This window comes from Amblyomma mixtum, chromosome 3 (genome assembly GCF_055824585.1).
Source record: "Amblyomma mixtum isolate Tamu chromosome 3, ASM5582458v1, whole genome shotgun sequence".
NCBI classification, from domain to species: Eukaryota; Metazoa; Arthropoda; class Arachnida; order Ixodida; family Ixodidae; genus Amblyomma; species Amblyomma mixtum.
In genome coordinates, this window is record NC_143014.1 from 32,116,941 (window position 1) to 32,139,026 (window position 22,086).

General features: G+C 46.6%; 2 protein-coding genes across 4 annotated transcripts in view; one reads left to right on the top strand and one right to left on the bottom strand.

Annotated features, from left to right (window-relative positions):
• The window catches only part of DIP2 (disco-interacting protein 2), a 191,275-nt gene extending 183,128 nt beyond the window's left edge, over window positions 1-8,147 (bottom strand). For 2 of the 3 annotated variants that reach the window (XM_089578589.1, XM_089578592.1), the window contains exon 1: window positions 7,744-8,147. In XM_089578589.1, the coding sequence (XP_089434715.1) occupies window positions 7,744-7,825 (82 nt within the window). In that variant the 5' untranslated portion in view covers window positions 7,826-8,147. The remainder of the gene's footprint in view (window positions 1-7,743) is intronic. The other variant, XM_089578587.1, reaches the window with a different exon arrangement.
• A 1,004-nt stretch (window positions 8,148-9,151) lies between these two features.
• On the top strand, window positions 9,152-21,391 carry LOC149349578 (protein CNPPD1). The gene is made up of 8 exons (XM_089578593.1): window positions 9,152-9,369; window positions 9,957-10,053; window positions 14,641-14,725; window positions 16,744-16,864; window positions 17,273-17,401; window positions 18,428-18,489; window positions 18,603-18,720; window positions 19,599-21,391. The coding sequence occupies exons 1-8, from the start codon at window positions 9,301-9,303 to the stop codon at window positions 20,010-20,012; spliced, it is 1,095 nt and encodes a 364-aa protein (XP_089434719.1). The 5' UTR covers window positions 9,152-9,300; the 3' UTR covers window positions 20,013-21,391.
• Window positions 21,392-22,086: the final 695 nt, after the last annotated feature.

Below are 22,086 nucleotides of genomic sequence, written 5' to 3' on the forward strand. Positions count from 1 at the left end.
GCCTTACGTTTACACAGCGCCCCGTTTGCCCGATATACTCTTTACCGCAAGACAGTGGCAAACGATATACAACACCCTTTTTGCAAGGAATGAAAGGCGACACATGTTTTGTTGTAGATAAGGTGACCCGGGAGCTGATGGAAGCGTTCTTTATACGAAAAAACGGCAAACGGTGCGTCAGAGAACCTTCAGTGGCCTTGTCAGATTTGGAATTTAGGTACTTAAATAACCGGGTGCACACGCGCGATGCTACTGTTTAAATCATCTTTCACGCCATGCATGTAATCTGTTTTTTTCCCCTGTGGTATGACGTACGCAGTCGTGGGTGGTTACTGTATATATTCTGTCTGTTTTTTCTAATTAACCTTAGTTGCGAGTCAGTGCTTGTAGTGTCTCCCCTCGTGTTCTGTGTTTGCTGTCTTACTTTGCGCTGTTTTTTCCACCATGAACATAATCGTTACACGGCGCAACGAGCTGGCATTAAATGCATCACGCGTTGAGAATCCAAGCCCAAGACAATGCGCAAGCCTGGAATGGTCGTTTCAAATTCGACACCCGAGCTTTCGTTTCAACAAAGCGCTGCAGCGCTATTTCAACGACAGACGTGTACACTTACTTTTCTTTCTGTTATAGCAGGCGGACACCGATGCGCGGAATGGAATTTAGCTGCAGGATCGCATTATGCGCCCCCCCCCCCTCCCCCTCCGCTGTTTTTATCTGTGAAATAATTATATTCAACCCGGACTCGCAGCTCACTCGCTTCCGCTGCTGGACACTTTAATTTTATTTATTTCTTTTGGGGCGTAAACCCTAATATGTCACACATATCGAACCCGTTGTGCCACAGGCGGTGCGGGCAGGGCATTATTTTTGTTATTTACTTTCTATCGCCCACTCTATGTCATACATGCCATTCGGTCTTCGGCGGTTAAGTACAAAGCCTAGGCCCGGGCAAAACTGACAGATAGAGGCAAGAACATCACAGCATGGCAGGTAACCAAGGTTCTTCCGTTCCCACGCTATGCACCCAGCACGTCCTCTGCGACCGAAATCGTCAAGATCTGCCCTCAAGGGTACCACCGCTCGAGTGATGCCATTCGCACATGCACAGTACCTAGGTCACGTACTCAGCCGACACCAACCTAGCTAACTGACATCCTGCAACCGGTGTGTGTACAAAACACGGCGTGGAGAGAGCGCCGCACGACGCGGCTGACAACAACACGCTGATTCGGCCGACCGGGCTTATCTCTCGGCGTCTCGGGCATTCGACGCCTTCCAGACCACTATACTGTATCCATGGGAAGAGATATATAGGCGATAAAAATAAAAAAAAGGAAGCTTGGCGCCTTCCTTTCTCCAGTTTCCTCGGCAGTTCTGGAAGAGTCAACGTCAACCGCAGCGAGCTGCCCTCGCGCGAAACGCCGGTCACGAGGGCTTCAGCGAACAGTCTTCCACTAACCAAAACGACACGCAGGCGCTTTTGTTTAAGGGAAAACGCCAACCAGATCATCTCAATTATTTACTCCAAATTCGTACTGAAAGGCAAGTAACACCATAAAGAGAAAAGAACGATGCGTGCACGCGTGTTCTAATCATTAATACCCCCCCCCCCCCACACACACACACACTTTTTTTACTCGCGTACACGTCGTTCGCGTCTTCTCACGCGCTTTGCACTTCACAGCACCGCGCGATTACGTTGAAGTCAAAACTGCTGTTAGCGGGACGACGTTAATCACTTGCACTGCGTCAGGATGGAACGGACTGCCAAGGCTAGTACACATGGAAGGTGAAAAACGGGAAAAACAAAGGTTGTGGAAACCCCACCGCACAGCTTTCTTTCCTGCTTCTTCCTTTCCCAGCCAACGAACGTCATTATCAGCCGTCACCGCAGAAACTGAACAAGGACAGAAAAAGCTTCAGACAACGATATGCCCGTAAACACCCGTTGACGTATAGTGCACTCGCGAGAAGCTGCAGCAGCTCACCGCGCGCGAAAGCCGTGGCCACAGTGCAGTATTTTGCGAGAGCTAAACCGAGGCATCCGTCCACTGCTCTACCGGGGCGGCACATACACGAGCCGCAGAAGATCCCGCTACAGGCAGCGCAGCACAGGCAGACTACAATGAAGGGGGAGGCAAAGAACAAAAAAAAAACGTGTCGGCTCCCTATCGGCACGGGGTGAAGCCTGGCGAGGCTGCGTCGACGCAACGGCGCGCCAGCGGGTGTAACCAAAGCTCGAAAAAAGAACAGGACAGACATCACCGCGGGCAGCTGAGTGGATAGCGGCACCATCTCCTTTTGTTGTAGCGCACTGCGGTACGTGTTTACCAACGCTCCCTCCCGCGTTTCCACACTGGCGGCACGCAGCGTGCAGCCCCACGTCCCGCCCTGTTCACACAACTCCGCTACCGCAGGTGACAGGCATCCCCTGCCCACGTGCCGCCGCCACTACCGCATTCGCCCGGCTCGAGGGCAGGTTTCAAGGCTATCATTTCATTTCATTTCATTTCATTTATTGAAGCCTTAAGGGCCCGTGGGCATTACATAAGGCGGGGGCAAGAACAGTGTGTAACATATAGTACCAGCTCAACAAAAACAAAAACAAAAAAAAAGAAGCTGTGGGCTACAAAGTGTAACTAAATACTCTGCTGACGGGACAGATAGAGAATAAACTTTATCGTCAACTCAAGCGACGAGAAGCTGAGGGGGATTTGGACGACGTTCCCCACTTGCGTTTACTGCGTGCACGAACATGCACGCGTTCATTTTTTTGTTTTTTTTTACAATGAACACGAGTAAGAATTGATCGGATTTTTATAGCCGGACCGTTCCTTTTCCTTTGAGCAAGCGCGTGTGCGCGAGTAAATGCGTGCACCCGCGTCAAAAAGTTATGGACAGCGACTCTAAAAAAAAAAAAAAAAAAATCTGCCCCCAAGACGTATATATCGAGATTTAATGATGCATTGCGCAATTTGCACAATGGCAGTTAAGCTCCACACATCTATTCCAGAATGTATGGAAAGCGGGCGATGAAGAATTTACTTTTGACTGCGGTAACAGGCTCCACTCTTGTGTCGCTTCCTGCCGCCTATAGCCTCCGACCTTATCCGTTTTATTCAGCCGGTCGCAGATAAGGTGGCCGACAAACATGCGGCAGTTTCCTCAGCCGGTAACTGTCTCTGTATTCCTTCTAGTTCGCTCCCATGCCAAAGTGAAAGCTGCACAAAGATGGTTCATGGGGGTTTAACGTCCCGAAGCGACTCAGCAGGCTATGAGGGACGCCGTAGTGAAGGGCTCCGGAAATTTCGACCACCTGGGGTGCTTTAACGTGCACTGACATCGCACAGTACACGGGTATCTAGCATTTCGCTTCCACTGAAATTCGACCGCCGCGGCACGGATCGAACCCGCGTCTTTCGGGCCAGCAGCCGAGTACCACAACCACTGCACCGCGACGGCAAAGCTGCACAACGAGCAAAGACAGCCGGGACTGGGCCAGGTTGCAAGTGTTAGCAAAGTGGTCGAGCAGTGAACATAAAACGTCGCATACGCTGAAAGGTAACAAGGGCCAGCTATTCAACTAACCGCTACCGCAAAAACCACAGACCAGTTAGCATGGTCCCTGAAAAAAAACAAAAAACAAAACGGTGAGAGGAAAGCGGTTTCCAGGGGTGTGCGAATATTCGAAATTTTCACATCGAATTCCTGTTCTCAAGTTTCGGAATAATTGGCACCGAGTTTACTGAATAGGACAGGGCGTTGTTTCTATCGGCGACGATTTCAGAAACAAGGGCTCACTCCGAATGGGGGCAAGGGGCCGCGACATTGGGCTCCGCGCCCGAATGACCGTTTCTGGAAGCCTTTCGCTTCCCATCACTCGTCGGGCAACGCGTCCCGCCTCGTCCCAAACGCCCGTGGCAACGCGGAAACGTCTCCCGACGACCGCAGGAGATACCGCATACGGCCATTCGTGACGGCCAACCAATCCTGGGTAGCGGTGTCAGGCAAGCGCACACCGTCGCGACTCAGAGCCACCATTCTGTCATAACATGCAGTGTTCCTCACAGTGTTCGTCACAAATGAAACCCCCCGCGATATGCGCAGTGAACTTGTACCTGCAGAATAAAGCACTGGCCGGACGAATTCCCGGCATTAATATCGCAGAGCGCGCGAAATTTCCTAAGAGGACCTTATTTATCTTCCTTTATACACGCGGGAATAAAAGAATGGTGAAGGGCTGCATTTTGTTGCACCCCTAAGCGAACACCACGAAAAGGTGTACATTCTCATGGAGAGCCAAAGCATCGAAAGCTGGAATCCTTCGATCGAGATGGGACGAAAGTTCGCTTCGGCGGACGGATTTAGGAAACTGCCTCCAGCGCAGGTCGAAGATTGCTTTCCATGAAGCGCCCACGCGTACGCTCTCGCAGCACGGAAAATTGAGCGAAGGCAGCGTCGAACGACAAAGAAGCCGACCGTGGATAAACTCGAGGGACAGAACCTGAATGAAAGCCCCTCTACATTCCCTGAACGCATAGGCTTGATCAGTTTTTCATAAGTAGGGCAGGGAAAAGAAAGGAAAGAACTGGGGACCGGCTGCAAAAAGAAGAGTGAAAAATATCCCTGCATTCGTGAGCAGCGCCGAAGAAATCGGCGCCTTTTCTGATTGCCAAATTTTGTGCTTCGCTGAATCCCTGGTGCTTATAGTTAAGCGGAAATATTAACATTTCGCAAATACATGTTACAGCATGATTCGGGTGGGCCCTGAACAGAGATTTAGGGCACAGGGTGCGGGGATGCAATATCTCACCGAGAGAGGCAGCGGTATGACAAGGTGCACCCGACTGACCTTCCAGGTCTGAACCTCTCCAGATAGAAACTTGGCCTCGTCGGAGTCAAGATACGCCTCGGTACAAAATCTGCCCGGTCCAGGAAACCATTGGGCAAAAACTGCTCCACTCAACGCGTGAATTCCCGAGGTCGTTGGCGGGGAACGTCGCGAAACGTCAACTGCTTCGGTCCTGCCGCCTAAACATATCGAATAAAAACCCGCACCACGCTGGTCTCCAATACAGGGCGTAGTTTACCCTCTCCGATAAACAAAAAATTGTGCTCTTGCCAAAAATATAATAAGGCGCTCACCGCGCTAAAATGCTTTGAACTAGGACAAAACAAATCTCATTCCCAGACCCACACTCAATCCGGTAAGGACCCCATGAATAAACATTTACGGGCCAGAGGCACTCAAAATGCGTTCCAAGCCACGGGCGACCGTAACCCCAGGAGACTTGTGTTTCGGCCGCCGGGGAACGCTGCCCAACCGCGCGTCGCCCATCTATCAGCGTCCTTCCATGCGAGGCACGACTGCGCAACCGCCCGCGATAAGGCTGCCCGGAGGCCACCCTCGGCGACACTGCACGCACGGGCCCATGTGCGCAGCCTCACGACCGGCGCAGTTCTCCGGCAAAGTGCCCGTATTCCCATTGGAACATTCGCACCGTCCGCTGCACGGAATGCCCGTATCTTAAACTTTGCGCTGTGCACAGACTCCGCCAAAAATTTAAGTGGAACAAAATCATTATATTATACCGGCCCAAGTTAGGCAGAAATTGGGCCCCAGCCGCTCAGCTGCATTTCGAACGATCGCCACGTCCAGCTCTCAGCTCGAAGGGCGGACGGCGACAGCAGCAGCCGCTTGATGGGCGCGTCCTTGGCGCCAGACGCCAACGAGGAAGCGCATCCTCAAATCAGAAGGCCAGTACGCGGCCGCCGAGCACCAAGACACCCTTGCATGAAGCACACGCTCGAGGAATTAACGAGGGTAAAACGAGCCGAAACCATCATCGCGGCGAGATCCAGGCCAGGGTCGAGACAATGCGCGCGCCAGTCCCGTTGCCTGTATTGAACTACTGCGAAAGCGGGCGCACAGGGCCACCAGTACCACCTGTCTGTAATTAGTTTTTAAAAACGTCGCCGCAGCAGGCGTGGTCAAGCCCTCGCCCCGACATTCACCAGGGGCAAGCTCGCATTTTCAAAACACCAGCGGCTAACCCCAGAAAAAAAAAAAAGGAGTATCGTTAAAGTGATCTTCAGTACCGTGGCCAGATTCGCCCAGAAAGCATATGCGCCAAAGCACGCGAAACGACTTGCTGTGCGAATACCGGCGATCACCAGTGCATTTGCCTCAGGTTGCCCAGCGAGGCAGCAGCGGATAAACGCGATATCAATGGTATAACAAACTGCAACACATTTTACTTCAGCGATATTGGTGAGCTGTACGATTTCACCCCTCGTTAATAACCCCACGTGGACCGAATTAATCCGAAAGCCCACGTGCAGCTTGCGTATCCTACAATTATTTTACATCAGAAGGCGTATTAGGCACTCATGTCCTACAGTGGCCACTTGTAACGCTGGACCATACCAAGCAGACGATTACCCATGCAACGCAACTACACAAGCTACCGCGACTCAAATACAAGCACCCTTGAGGTTTCAGCTGCCTTCTCCGAGCAGAGGTGCCGTCACCTATCACCAATGGCGCAGAGTAGAAGCAGTAGCCAAGTGCGCTCGGAGCTTTCATCCCTAAAAAAAACAGGCACAAGTGTCAGACGCATCTCCGAGCAGGACTTGGTTCCTGTTCAAGGCTGCTTCATTCCGCAAGCGAGATAACTATTTTCTTTTCCTCTTCCCCATCGTGCGCCGGTGATCTGTCACGCTCCGCTCAGTTGGCCCAAGACTAAGTGACAGTCCACAAAAAACTATCAAGAAAGTACAGATCGATGCTTTAGCACTGCGAAGCACCGAATGCGCGGAACAGCGGTGGCAATACGAAAGGCTGCGACACAGATGGCTTGAACGAAGTGAACGAACCTTACCGCCCGCATCGTAAGGGTGCATCATACGAACCGGCGATGAGCGGCTATTGTGACTACACGGCACGTTTACTTTCTGCTCATTTCGTCAAAAACTGCGAGGCCGCCAGTAAGAATTGCTTCACGAATTACCGCACCGGGAGGGAAGTTTATCTACACTGTCACCGGTACTCTCTGGACATTTGTAAGCTTTTTCTTTTTTGCGTGCATTACAAATAACCCGTTACAAACGGGCACTTACACCACGGAAGATTAACCCGATTACTGACATCGACCCTTTCCACAGCCAACAAAATTACGAACTCAAGCGAAACGTGCTGTGAAGTTACCTGATATAGCTCCAATCAGTCCGCATTATAACAACGAAACATACGAGGAATTGACGCATTCACGGTTCAGTGAGCTGCTGCGAACTGTTGCAAGCCAACAGGTCATAGCTGCTCAATAGTAGAAGAAGCAGCAAGTTTCTCAAAATCTAAAACTGAAAAACCACCGGGATGGTTGTCTGGAAAGAAGAAATGAAGTATTTTCCAAGGCAAGCTCGTTCAGTGTAGTACTACTCAAACCTTCACCACGACGAGTATTGCTGAAAAGTTGCATTCAGCTATACATCTAGGTGCAGCAATAAATCGCCGATGTATTGATATTTTTTTTTACAAAAACGCGTATGCTTTAAATATATCGGTAAGCACTACAGCGGTCTGAGATCAAACGAATTATAGGACTTTACACGCCGTCAGGGTAGGGACGGAATAGTGAATAAATGCGCGAAATCGAAGAAATTTACGTTTACACATCAGGGTGTTAGTCGTCTGCTAACCCCTGCCGCTGTTAGGCCTACGGATTTTGTGGTTTGTCTCACCTTCAGACAACTCCAGCTCCAACTCCGCGAGCTTCTCTCGCACGTCGGGAGGCAGACTGGCAATCTCGATGTCCTGAGCCATTTCGGCGGCCAACGTCCTTCACACTGTGGGAAAAGATGGTGGGCAACTGGTTCGTTTGTACGTGCGAGTTTTCATAAGCACACGACTGTCGCAGCCATGATAAGTAGATCTTTTGATGAAAAGTTCTCAATTTGACTGATCTCTCCGACTTACGCCGCGAAACGCACTAGCAATCTTCTCCGGCTACGCAGAGTTGCATTATGATCGCGGGTGTCCGGTGCACGGATCAGAAAGCATCCCTTGACAACACCGACAACAACCCCTCACCCTAACGCACTGCGCGACCATCCACCGCAAACGCACCTCTCAAAAGCCCGTCGGATGATGCGATGCAGGAGCATCTCCGCAAGCTAACGCTAGGCGTCGCCACTGCAGTTGATGCTGCCGCGAGCACCGCGAGTGTCGCCGGTGGGGATGAGCAGCCGGCCGCGCGTCTCGCATCAAGCAGATATCAACGTTCATAAACACCTTCCGTGACGTAAATTCGGGGCCAGTATGCTTGTAACCATCAGTTTGGTTTCACGAGCGGACGCAACAGACCAATCTGTACCAACCAATGCTATCAACGTTGACCATTCGCTTTGTTGCTCTGAAGCATATTCAACGAAACACCCTGTTTGCATCTCTTTTCGCAGTGGCTCTTGAGCTTTAAATGGGTTTGAATGATGCGTGACGCCGGCAGTTCATTGCAGCTTTGATTGTCAGATAAAAAATTCGCATGTGCCAGTACCACTATGTACCACTGCAAATTTTTTTTGTTTACTTGGTCCGCATTTTCATGAGTTACTAATCATACCGAGAGCATTCATAATCGTGTGCACCAAATATTTTTAATACTGAATCATGCAGCTACTTAACGAGTGCAATATTCTTCCAGTAGTTTCAACTTCAACTCTCATGCTCAACAGCAATAAGCAGCCAACGCCGGCAGCCGTCGTCACATTTCTTTCTCTTTTTTTTTTTTTTGCGTACAGCGTCAAATTCAAAGCGTTTTCTCTTGCGAAAGACATTGCACATTTATACATACTTTTTCATTTTAGAGCGACTGTTGTTCTTCGCTTTTCTGCTGGCGTTGTTTTCTATGCGAGCATAGAGTTAATACAACCAATATGCGAGAGTGAGGGTTGAGGGCTTGGGGATTGTCATATTTGTTATTATTAAAAGAATAAAGTTTGTTCACTTTTATTGTAAAATTAATTTTAATAGTGAATAGAAATAATGCTTAACTATAGTGTTCTTCTAGAACACTATAACTTAGCTAAGTAACAACTTATATTACAGCTAGCGCCACTTGGCTTGTGTCAGTTTTGGAACTATCGCGTGAACAGGGCTACGGTGCGCGAGCGCGACTTGCGCGAGGGCCACTAGAATTCTAGCGGCTAGCGAGATTGGCTAGGGGCAAAAGTCGTATTTTAAAAGATTTCTTGCTTCATCATTTTGTAAATGCGTTCGACGTCTGCGATCACCTCACGAAAATGAACTTGTTTCACGCCCTTTCGTTCGACAACGACCAGGAGGATTTGCTTTTAGGCGCCGATATACAGGTATGTCCGCCGCCTGCGGTCCCGCTTGAATGCCGTTTTGCAGGCCTTTCGTTTCGATTTCTTGACCGTTTCCTCTAGGAGAGCAGCAAATGCTTTCTTACCTGAAGTGATAGAAGCGTAAGAACTCTTTTAATGCTTTTATTGTCGGTCAAAGCCTTGAACCCGTGTTTTTAACCCCAATATACAGGTAACCTAACAACCCGCTTTAGGTATCATGTGTAACAGTGTTCTACTTTGCTTGTTTACATTTCTTGTGGCGAGTTTTTAGCTTTTTGTTGCTGGCTAAAGTTACGTAGCGTGTAAATTATGGAATGTTACGCGATGCTCACTTCAGCTGGTGTTCAGTGTAGCGCGTGGCCTTCGGTCGCCGTGCTTGGATTGCCTTAAATGGCATGCTGTAGACCCTCTCGGGACGCGTCATTCGCGTTCCGATCAGCCCCCTTGCTAGTCATGAGGGTGACCCTACTTGCTTGTGCTGTGAAATGATGAGATAAGCGTTTCAAACAGCGCGTACACGCTGCATGTTGTGCGCCATATGTCTTGTAACCGTTTCGTTTATTTCATTCACGTGCTCCTCCCTTTGCTAGATATTTGGGGACCATGTGGAACTCAGTGACCGGATCAGGAAGACATTCTACTACGGCAAACTCCCGACGACGGATCGACCTTCCCTGGCATTGACAGGTAATGTCCAAGCCATGCCAGAGCGCGCACGCTTTTGCTTCATTAGCTTTCCAGTGTCGCACACGCGCTCGGTCATGCATGCCGCGTAGCAGTGATCAACATTGTTTCGACAGCGAGGTTGTTGCCGCTTCTACTAAGCGGATGTCGCGTACATAATACGCCGGTGGTCTGCGACTGAAGCAGGCTGCGTCACCGCAGCGCGCACCTGTCGCGGGACTTTTTGCTGTGTACCCGCGCCTATTGTGAGTACACTTTTCGTGTTCGCGCGCTGCAAGCGGACCGTCGTGGCCTCTGCCTCTCAATCATCAGGGAGTTTTAGAATAGGGAGACCCTACCGATTACGAGGATAGGGGAATATTGAGGCGCCAGTGCGCAGGCGCAGTACTAATCGCAACTTTCACGCACGCTGCCGTCGCCTCCGGTACCCCTTGAGGTGATACCGGCGACGAGCGGTGCCTGGCTTGATGCGGCGTCTTCCGCCCAACTTCTGTATATTTAGTGCAGTCCAGCAGAGCTTTCTGTTTATAATCGCGGTTTGGGTTGCATTTTTCAAACGGCCATAACAAAAGGTTAGAATGATATTCATGTGCGCCTGTTATGCTCACAGTAGGGGCAAAAAAACAAAAGCAATCGCATGCTATATCCACCGCAGTACTCAAACTGTGCGTTCAAAAACGATATAAGCCTGCACAAATTACGCCAAGTTTCTAAGCTCAGGAAAGTGGATAATCAAGTTAGTCTCGGGTGTGGGCAAGTCCGTTACTCACCATGAAAAGATGAACAGCTGAAGACGAAGAAGAAACACACAAACAACCACACTAGCGCTGTAGCTGTTCTGTGTTTCTTCGTCGTTCTCATTTTTCCGGGCTGCTTTAAATATCCTGCATAATCAAGGTTTGCATTGGAAAACTTCTGACTGAGACCGTGACTGCTTACAGTGCGCATTTCTGCCGTGAGAAGTGATCTTGACTGACATAAATTGTGAACCCCCCTTGAGGGGTACATTTCTGAGCAGCGACCACTTCACGGTTCAAGTACTTTTCGGGAAATTAAAAACGGCTGTTTCCTGCATTATTCAGTGTATGTAGTCTTTCGTTTTCAGGTAACACCTGATTGTATTTGATTTTTGCACCTCGAATTTATCTAACCAACTGGGTTAAACTCAATTTCTCCCAGAAAATGCCCCTTCTAGACAAATGCAATAGAATTAGGGGCTTGTTAGGATGTACATATATATGAAAAGAGATAGAGAATGTGCGTTTTCTGAACAAAGCTGAAGACAGCTCTAGAAAATTGTGGATATTCTGTGCTTACATCAAGGAGTGTTTGTTCAACTGATGATCTTAAACCTCCCCTATGCTTATTATTCATGATGTTATTAATTTGAACATATTTGAAATTAATACGTAAAAAGTGTACGTTTTAGAAGTGAGACACCAAAACAGTGGTATTGACCAGGCATCTCTTCGGCATCATGTATCAAGCGCTATTCACGCTAACGTCGTCCTGCTTGAGGATGCCTGTCTGTTTAAAATAGCCTGCGTGGTGTTCAATGACTGTTTTCGCAGTGTACAAGGCAGGCCTTGCATGCATGCAAAGTGATGTGTAGGAGATTGACAGTTTACTTGACGAAACAATTGTAATAAGCAACAAAAAATGAATTTGGTGAACAGTATTTTTACTGTGAAACCTGTCACTTCCATGTTTTTTATGAAATATTGAACAAAAATATGGCATTTTAAACAAGTGCTTATAGTAAACTGTCTTTACTGCAAAAAAAAAATGGAGGGCTAAAAAAAATCTGAATTATGGAAACTTTTGCTGAATAACCCAATTTGTGCCTGAATTTGAACTAAAAATATATTGCCAGATTTTTACCAACCGAATTCTGAAAAAAATAAACTGGAAAACGAGGGGCCCGAAATGTATGCAATGATCGCAGTCTGTAGTGGCCAGGTGCTTGCTAAATTTGGAGCATGTACTGAACTGCACAGAGGTGCGGAGCTACATCCGTAGCCGGCACTAGCACCTGGTACCATTTGTGGCACTCACGAAGTAATAGCTACAGCTTCTTTTTAAAGCTGGAGCTACATCGCTTGTTAAGTGATCGCTGCTGAAATTTCTCTGTCAGGGCTTGTTCACAATTCACATCGTTGCTTATTGGTGATACTCTAAAAGAAATCAGCAGTGCTGAAATGTGTACTGCAGACTGTCGTCGTTACTTTGTATGCTTGCTTGGCTGTCGCACCCAGACTAGGCACCCAGATGTGATGGCGTATGTGCTTAAGGGGGGATGCATGTTTTCAGATCGCAAAACAAAAATTGAGAAAAAGTCGATTTTTGCAAGAAGTTTTTCGCACTTAATATACTTCAAGCTATATCTCTGCAAAGTATTCATGCTCAAAACGATCCCAAAGTATGAAAAAAATGAATAGAGAGTCGCACAGCTGAAAAATGAAGTGCGAGCTTCGAAATGATGTTCCACTTTACGCAGTTGCAATTCTGAAACTGCCCTCCGATCGTTAGTACTTTGCTACCTTTTGAAAGCTAGTTTCTCAACCTTTTGTTTGACACCTCATAAAATTTCATCACATGAGCGCAGCGAAAGTTAGAGGCGTTTCCCATGACTCCATTTCTTGTGACTCAATAAGTGCACATAGACTTCAAACCTCTATCTCAATTCACGATTTTACAAATATAGTCTCTGCCTTACGGGCCTTTTCTCTGGTTTGCCTTGAGCAGTTGAAACGAGCTTGGTATCGATTTATTCAGGGAGGTAGAGCTGTGTGGTGACGCTATTTTTTTACTAGATTTTATGTTATGGATTAAATTTAATTAGCTGCATCCCTGAATTACCAACCAACTCATTTCGTATGATGTTCTATTCATAGAAATGTATTTTCACTGAGGCAAGCATAATAACAGCGTCACCACACAAAGTGCGTCTTGGATGATTGAGTTCCGTAAATATTTCAAGTAATTTGTCAACATTTTTTGGCTAATGACCTGTAATGAAGAGCCCAATTAAAATAACAAAACTGCTTATAACTCATATTCTAATTGTTCAAGTCACTCTAATTGCATATTGGGACCGTAGATAAGAAACACACTTACAGAGTGAGTTTGATAAGAATCCAACCATAAATAAAAAGATAGTTTCAAGTTAAGTGAGGTGTAAAAAGGGGCCACACTGTGTGCGAGCTTGGCATATGTGAACCATGTGCATGAATGCACACTGCGACATCTTGAAATGTTGAAATCTGCGAGTACCGATGAATTGGATAAAAGTTGAAAATTGTCATGGTGTCCGTGTTTACTCTCTGCACATGTGTCAAGCGTTCCTCTGCCGCCCTTTGTGATGTGATTAGAGTTGCCTCGGTTCGTATTGCACCTGGCGCTCCGTGCCGTCAGCCGCCAAATGTTTTACATACTGGACCAGCCATAGCTGTGTTGTGGTTTCTATCGCACCCACAATGCCTGCTTACAGAGAACCTGCATACACTGGCTGATAATACTGTGCAGATCTCTGCAACAGACCACACAACATGACCTGCATTGAAAACTTGTTCACCTAACGCAGCGCACCCACACGAATGTTTTAATGCAGTTTCGGGGAGCATAGTTCAGCACCACACAAAGCTAGTGCACTTGCCAGGTCATCTTACGGGCAGCGATATTGCATTTCCAGTGACACCCCTAGAGCCCGTGAAAGTTGTGAGCAGTGCCTTACGGGTTATTGTTCTGTGTATGCTCACTGGTGCCCTGTTATTCCCCTATCACCCTTACTGATAGGGTCCCCCTTTCTAAAAGTCCCTATTATGTATATTAAATTTCTTGTAATAAGGGAGTAATTACTCATTGGCATCCACCCAAGCGCAGCCATACGGCTACAAAGGAAAGCTATACAGCTTTCTCAGAAACTTCGTAGTTAAAGAAAAATTCGTCCTGGTCCGGGGTTCGAACCCAGGACCACCGCTTCACCGGAGAAGTCGCTCTACCAATTGAGCTAACCGGGACGGCAAGCTATGGTAGGGCGAGAGCGAATTGATCAATAACTCGGAAGTGGGAACAGTGTTGGTCAAATGTTTAGGGGAAACCCCCAAGGTGGAGTAAATTTGTAATAAGGGAGTAATTACTCATTGGCATCCACCCAAGCGCAGCCATACGGCTACAAAGGAAAGCTATACAGCTTTCTCAGAAACTTCGTAGTTAAAGAAAAATTCGTCCTGGTCTGGGGTTCGAACCCGGGACCACCGCTTCACCGGAGCAGTCGCTCTACCAATTGAGCTAACCGGGACGGCAAGCTTATGGTAGGGCGAGAGCGAATTGATCAATAACTCGAAGTGGGAACAGTGTTGGTCAAATGTTTAGGGGAAACCCCCAAGGTGGAGTAAATTACAAATTTACTCCACCTTGGGGGTTTCCCCTAAACATTTGACCAACCTAAACTTCTTCTTGCCATGTTCCTTTGAGGCAGAAGCAGTTCATCTAACTCACTTGCCATGGCCATTAATTTATCTTTACTAGTACTTTGTGGCTGAATTTAGCTGGGACTGTGTAAGGTAACATTGCTTTTGTGTGTTTCAGGAATCTCTGTCGAAATGTTCTCAAAGGTCCTGCCAAATGATGGGCTTAAAGTTCTCGACATGCATTATGCATCATCGGTGTCAAGGTATGATGTCATGGATTCTCGTTCATTTTTTCTTGTGAAATGTCTCATCGCAAGTTGTATGACTCCTCCAGTTAACCTCAACTTCAGTAACAACTGATACGCAACTGTAAATAATTGCATACATAGCTGCATGTTACCTGTGTTAACTTGTCTGCATTGCACAGCTCAACTCCACAGCGGTTCAACATGTACTGTCACGATGGAAAGAAACGTGAACAGAGCAGAGCCTAGGCGCTCCGCGGTTCGCACTTCTTTTAAACACGCTTTAACTTCGATGGTCACAGAAAAATGCTAGAGTTGTCCGTGATGCATTCTAGCACAACTCTAACGTCTTTTTCTTACAAACCAGGTAAAAGTGCCATCAAAAGAAATTTTGAACAGCAGAGTGCGTAGGCACTGCGCTATGCGCGTTTCTTTCCATCGTGATGGTACCAGCTTCATTGGGTGTCACACAAGTTGCCATGTTCTGCCCTTTTTGGTACTGATAGTGGATAGCACCATGGTGTGGCACCATACTAAACATTTCTAGCTGCCGTGGTGGCTCAGTGGTTATGGTGCTCAGCAGACACGGGCTCAGGCCCGGCCGCAGCAGTCGCATTTCGATCGAGGCCGAATGCTAGAGACCCGTGTACTGTGCGATGCCAGTGCACATTAAAGTGCCAGTGCAGGTGGCTCAAATTGCCCGGAGCCCTCCACTACGGCGTCCCTTATAGCATCTGTAGCTTTGGGATGTTAAACACCATAAACCAAACTTTCCTTGCTTACATCCATTTATTGACTTTGTTGTATGTACTGTACAACATTTGTGAATTAAAATTTATAAGAGGTGGTTTTTGCAGTCTAGAAGAACAATAAAAATGATGGGAACATGTTTGTTGTAGCCTCTGCCCACAATCAAAGCAATGCAAGTGCTCTGCATTCATTTACCCAGGCCCATCATCTCTGGCGCATTGCTCAGAATTGAATTATAGATCAAAAGTTAGCTTTGTGAGTGTTCTGTGTTTATAGAAACAGGCCTCCTTTCCCAGCCTAAATGAGTTTGAATGACTGCAGTGAATTTGCTACCATTGCTGCCGGTTTGAAACTGGCCTTGTGAACCGGATTGCAAAAGGCTTAAGTGTTAGCAGAGTCCTTCAATGCATTGAAAGGCTCTGGTATTAGTTTTGCCTGTTATAAATGCATTTATTAAGGTGACTTTTGAAAAAGTTATTGTGATGTTTGTTCCTGTTGCAGGAATGCAGCCTTAAAGTTTGAGTGCTAATTAAAGAAGTGAAGTTTTCAAATTTGGGTAGTTGACTAAGATCATTTGTGCTGAATTGAAAGTAGTTTCTACGTAGACTAGAATTTGTTTCCTTGGAATGTGGGAAATTTGGTCACCTGGAAACATGTAGTCATTGGGGGCATTGCCAAGTGTCCACACACAGTCTTTGCCATATGGCTGATAGGAGCACGAGACTTGCATTGCAAAAAGATGCGTTTTCTGGTGGCATGCACTGCGTTATGGTGGGTGCCAGCAGCACAATGGAAAGCCACGTATTTCTGTAACCTGCTTTTTGCCACCTGCTCCATCCTACACCTTGAAAGTTATGCATTGAGTCCTGCTATGGTACCCATGACTTCATGTGCAATCCACCTACACAGGTTCATTTTAGTCACTTGTGAGGAAAAGACTGATATGGACTACTGTCAGGTCTCTTTTATTAACAAGGCTTGGCTAGAGCTGTTTTGCTCAGCTAGAAGAATTTCTGATGATGTTTGTATTTAATTTGGTTCTAGTTGCTCTGTTTGCAAGACATGTTTGTTCGCATCTGCAAATATCGCAGCAGCAGAACGGCACTTAATTTTGACTGTTTGCATAGTAGACAGCAAGATGTTTGCTGTCCTAACTTATTGAATGTGGGAGGGGACATTCTGGTGGAAAAATGCTGTTATCTTTTGCCAAGTACCTGGTGTGACCAACTTGTGAGGAATTTTTTGCATGCCCCCCTGCAACAGTGTCATGTGATTCATTACTCTAGGAGGGCCTGCATCACTCCATGCTCCATGATGCTGGCTATGGTTTACTTGGACCAACTTCGACACAAGAACCCACAGTACATAACTTCCGTTTCCTCTTGTGATCTGTTCCTGGTGTCTATGGTGAGTCAGGGCATTTGTTTGTTCCTTGTTCTAGTACTGCTGCAGGTGGATGTTTGAGTTCTTTGCATGTGTCTGTGGTTATTCATTTGAGCTTCTGTTACAGTTCTTCGTAGAAATAATTTAACAAATCAGTCCCCATTCAGATATGTGTGAGTAGCAGGTGCATGCTTGTTCAATATCTTTTTTAGACAGACAGAATATCACAGATTTTGTACTTTCAGTGCAAGTGGCATTTCAGACTTGGAACTTATTTTTTCCCCTATTCTACCACATGCTTTGCACGGGATATTAGATCATTTTCTCTCTGAACTCATTGAAAGCAATGAGGCGTGATTTTGGAGACATAGCACTAGCCACATGGAGTCCACTTTCTTTCGACTTGGTGGCAACTTATTGGTAAAATTGCAGATGGTGGCTTCAAAATTCCTGTACGATGATGGTGAAGAGGATGAGGTCTTCAACAATGAATGGGCTGCGTCGGCAAATATGGAGCTGAAGGACCTGAATGTCTTGGAGCGAGAATTTCTGGATGCACTCGTACGTACAAGCAACTTACTGGGTCTGCTGGATCACAGCTTGCTTTTCTTTCATGTGTGAGTGTGTGTGTAGGCATTAGTGCATTTGTTTGCTCTAGTAGTCATTGAGTAGGTTACTTTTGAGCAGTGCAGCAGTTTGTGGCCATAGCTGAAGTAAAGATAAACTACAGTGGTGGTGGTGGTGGTGGTGGTGTGTGCAATGGTGCGTTGCAGTTATGAGCAGAACATGTTATACTCTGACAGCGTGAGGCTTCTGTGCTGTGTGCATAATGCGACTTCTGAGATCTAGCTATAGTAGTCGTAATGTATGGTTAGTGAATAAATTCAGAGTGCAAATATTGCCTCCATCATTGCTCCACTTGAGCAATAGTTTTGTGAGCACATGTGCTGCATGTTGCTCACCAATCGGTCTTGTGTTGTGTACAAATACATGCAATTTTTTTAGCCATGTAAACTATGCGGGGATGGTGCTTTTTTTTTTGTTTCGTCCTGTGACTGGTTGCAGAGGTATCTGCTGCATGCTGCTTTACAGAAAGGGTGTGGGCTGATTATATGGTGCTATGCTTGTATGTACCTATGCATATGAGTTAAGGTACCAGGGACTTTGTTTCTAACGTTTGTCGAGTCATTGAAAGTGAACACAGAATCAGTGCTCTTGGTCTCATTTGATTCACTTTATCGCAGCAGGTTTTCATATTTTTTTTCCCATCTTTTATTTTGGAATTTTAGTCATCTAGAAAATTGACTTCTCCACATTTGTGAATGAGCTTGCCATACCGTGTATAATAAGATTTCTTATTAAGCTTTTTTTTCTCCGTGGTCAGTAATACTAGTTGCTGACCACAGCACTATAATTTGCCTGCCTGTTCTTTACTCTTCGAGCGATCAATACATCTGTTGTCTATGTATATATGTCTGTAAAATGACTTGCTTTTGCCATGAATGTGCTCTGAACTGTAGTCTTCTTATTTCTGGATGGATGGGATTCCAAAGCAAGCATAAGCTGATAACTACCTTTGGTTTCCAGGACTGGAACTTATTTGTGAAACCCAAAGCTTTTGTACACGTGTTGGACAGCATGGAAACCAGGTGAGGAAATAGCTCTACTTAAAATTGCTGATCAGCAGCTGGAAAAAATAGTTTGTAACTCGGGTTTCGTAGAAGGCAGGCTGTTTAAATTCAGAGAGAAATTTCCTTTTCAGGATTGCATACTTGGAGTCCACAAAGCGAGGTTGGACCACTTACACTGACGTGTGCGTGCTGGGCAAAGGTGCTGTACTTGAGCGCTGCTGGCTACTAGTCTACGACGGTGTGATCAAGGTGGGTTCACCACTGGCGTGAAGCAGATCCTTTAAATTTGTCTGTGTTTTCGTACGTAGTAAAAATTTTGTGAAAGGTAAATATTTGGACTGGTTAGTTATTGTACGGCGTGGCTTATCTAAGCGTATTAGAGTGAGGGTCACATCTCATTCACTTCTCCCCGTGTTCTTACAGGTGATAGCGCAGGTTTTGTCCAAAGGATGTGTTAACTAGTGAGCCACATTGGATTGCTTGTGGAGAATTTGCTTTGCACTGAAACTTGGATGTCATTTGGCACTGCCAAAAACTCTTCCTAATTTTAGGTTTCTTGTAATCATTCCCAGGTAGTATTCTTTTGCGACTGCTTTCACATGCCAGAGGAAATGTTTTCATTTTTCTCTCGGACCAGAACCAGACTTAGCACCATGTATGAACAGAACAGCCCTGCCTGTTTACATTTTCTGCTGACATGAGTAACTAGTGTGATTTGTGTTGCTGCATAAAGGCTCCTGTGTAGTGTAAACCCTTGTGAAGGCTACCAGGTTTTCTACTGGGTCATGCAGTGGGGCTCTTGTAGCACCCCTGTCAAGAGGTTTCGAGTGTGGCATTGCCATGTAGCTTGGCCCAGCCTTCCAGCCTCGTTAGCCCATCTGTGTTGTGCTGCACACTCGAGGAGTAATGCATGCCAGTGTTCATACTTGAATTCAGCCTAGTAGAACTTCATTAACCCTATGGTGCTTTGGGTTTAAGATTGCCCTGCATTATAGCACAAAAGTGCTAAAATAAATTGTATGAAGGAAAAGCATACCTTTAGGAGTGCATGCAGTCAACACTTTGTGTTGCATTGTTTCCGAGATCAAGGTTTGGTAAACACCGTACTGCTTTTTTTCCCTTTGCAGGTGATAGCCGTATCTGCCATTGCTTATGTTGCTGCGGCCCTGACACTCTTTGGTTCAGCAGCACTTGTGCACAAGGTTTCCCACACAAGCCATCAGCTGCTGTTGTGCACAAGCCTTGGCTCCCAGCGCATCAGCTATGTTCCTGCTCAGTCCAATACTAGTGCCGTTCTGCCCTGTGTTGTGCCTCCTTTTCTCAGCTCATCCACTGACCAAGATGGCCAAGCTGCCATTGAATGCACTCTGGACAGCCCTCCTCGTGTATCCAACAAGCCTTCACGCCAGCATTCCAAAACAGCTATCCGCCTGCCAGCACATAGCAGTGTCTCAACTCGACCCTGGCATCAACGAGTTTGCAAGGGATCCCTTCGCTACCCCCTCGTGGCAAGTTGTGTGGAAGTGACATTCAGCCTCTGACAGCTGCCTTGTCATCGGATGCCCATCTGGCTTTGTTTGGACATCTTCATTGGGGTATGTGTGTGGCTGCAGAGGAAGCGTGCCTGTAAGTGTAGAACCAGGTTTGTGCATTGTACGTAAGCTGTTGACTTCGGTGGTGGTGTGTGAAGAACCCACGTTATGTCATCTGCTTTGCACAAGAGGGGACACAGTGGTGCGTAATTTTTTTTTTTTTAATCTACTGTCAGTCTGGCACCGAGCACCCAGCTTACAAGGACATTTGCTGCACCTTTTCTTTTTGAGGCTGTGCAATATTATTGCTTTTCCCTTTCCAGGTGGCATCTAAAGTAATCCCGAAATGTTGCCATTCTATTTGTGCTGCTCATTAGATCCTGGTCTCATTGTTACAGTACACATCAAATCTGGAAAGCAGCTCACTTTACAGGTACCTTCTTCAGTTAATTCCTGTTCCACAGCACACTGAACCTTGTATTGCAGCTAATAAAACAGTGCGGAAAATTTCTATGCAAGACTTCGCTGTTGAAGATAATCTCTGGAAATGTAGCTGGTCCTCACCACACTTTCATATTCAGGTGTGCCATAGCTATTATACTGCGGTGTTCTTTGGAGCGGGAAAATAAATGCAGTATTGCAAGCTCTTCGGATACTTTTTAACTGACTTGGAAAGGAGAGAAGTACTGATGCAGCATTCATCCCTTGGCTTGTAAATATTCCATTGGTCACACTGTGTTTTGTATTTCGCACTTGTTGAAAACTGCTGTTACCAGATGAATTAAACAGCCTCATTCCTAACTCCACCTGATGTGTGTCTTTACAGCATTTGCTTGGTCATCACTTTATTGATGGCTTTGTATTGTTGTATGTGAGCTTCCTCTGTGCACTAGTTACATTCGATGTCGCACAACAAATATATCTACTATAGTCTACATGCAAACTGATTCAAATGCTGTCAGTATGCAATGTGGTGGTTTTCTCATGGCTGTAGTGCTTGCAGGCTTCACCAGTTCAGCATCATCTCTGGATTGCTGGAATTGCCTGGTATACCACCTTCAGCGCCTGTTCCCTTGCTTCCCACCATTTTTATACACATTCTTTCACAGCACTGTGAACTTTTTCCACTTGTACTGTAGAAAATGCAAGATAGTGCCCATTATGTACTATTTTCAGTACATAATTTGCTCATCTGATCCTCAAATGTACCGCTGGCAGCAACAGTGCTAAACATTCCACCTCCCAGGGCATTTCAGATCCCGCCTTTCCAGGTCTAGAATGTGGTTTACCTACTCTGCAGCTTATCTACTGGAAGCCACAGCTAAATGTTGCATTGATGTGAATAAATGACTGAGCTCTGTGCGCTGTGCAAACATTGGTACATGCTACTTATGGTGGTGTCTTTATTCCCAGATATGAAGAATTTACTTTACTTTTTGTCCAAAAATTGCCTGGGTAACTAGAAAAATTCCATCAGGATCTTCCAATAGCTTTCTACTTGTGTCATTGAACTCTTCCCAAGTTCAATATAAAGGGACAGAACTGGGCACTACAAGAGGCGCCACTGTCACAGAGGACATTAAACTGCCATCTTGCTAGCTGCCCCCATTGCAGAGCCTTCCAATTAGTGGTTCTGAGGAAAAGAAATGAAGCAGGAACTGTCTCCCTTCTTGTTGGACACTTCAACCGTGCCACGAGGGAAAGGAGAGAAAGGGGTGCTGTAGCGAGGACACCGAAGTAATTCGAGGACCTGGGGCGGGGAAGCACATGCACTGACATCACACAGCACTGAGCCGCCTTTTGGGAAACACCTCCATTGAACCCAGGTACTCCAGCTCGGTAGCAGGGCACCCTAGCCACCACGGCAGTGGCAGATACTTCCACATGGAGCGTCTGCATACGCAAATCAGAGAGCGTATAAAATGCATGCTCCTCGTGCCTGGGCTATGTACGCCTAGCAAATGCAGTCTGGTGTATTCTGAACAATATTCAAACTAATGCTTCTCAAGTTTCTCTTGATCCAAAGCAGCCAACAGTTGCCCCACATCTAGTGCCACGTGCTCTGGGCTCCTTCCTGCGGTGC

What these genes read in the sequence shown, in the direction of transcription:
- LOC149349578 (XM_089578593.1), top strand. Translation starts at nt 9,301, where the DNA reads ATGAACTTGTTTCACGCCCTTTCGTTCGACAACGACCAGGAGGATTTG. An exon ending in GAGAATTTCTGGATGCACTC is followed by an intron (nt 17,402 to 18,427) that starts GTACGTACAAGC and finishes TTTGGTTTCCAG; the next exon opens with GACTGGAACTTATTTGTGAA. An exon ending in TTGGACAGCATGGAAACCAG is followed by an intron (nt 18,490 to 18,602) that starts GTGAGGAAATAG and finishes TTTCCTTTTCAG; the next exon opens with GATTGCATACTTGGAGTCCA.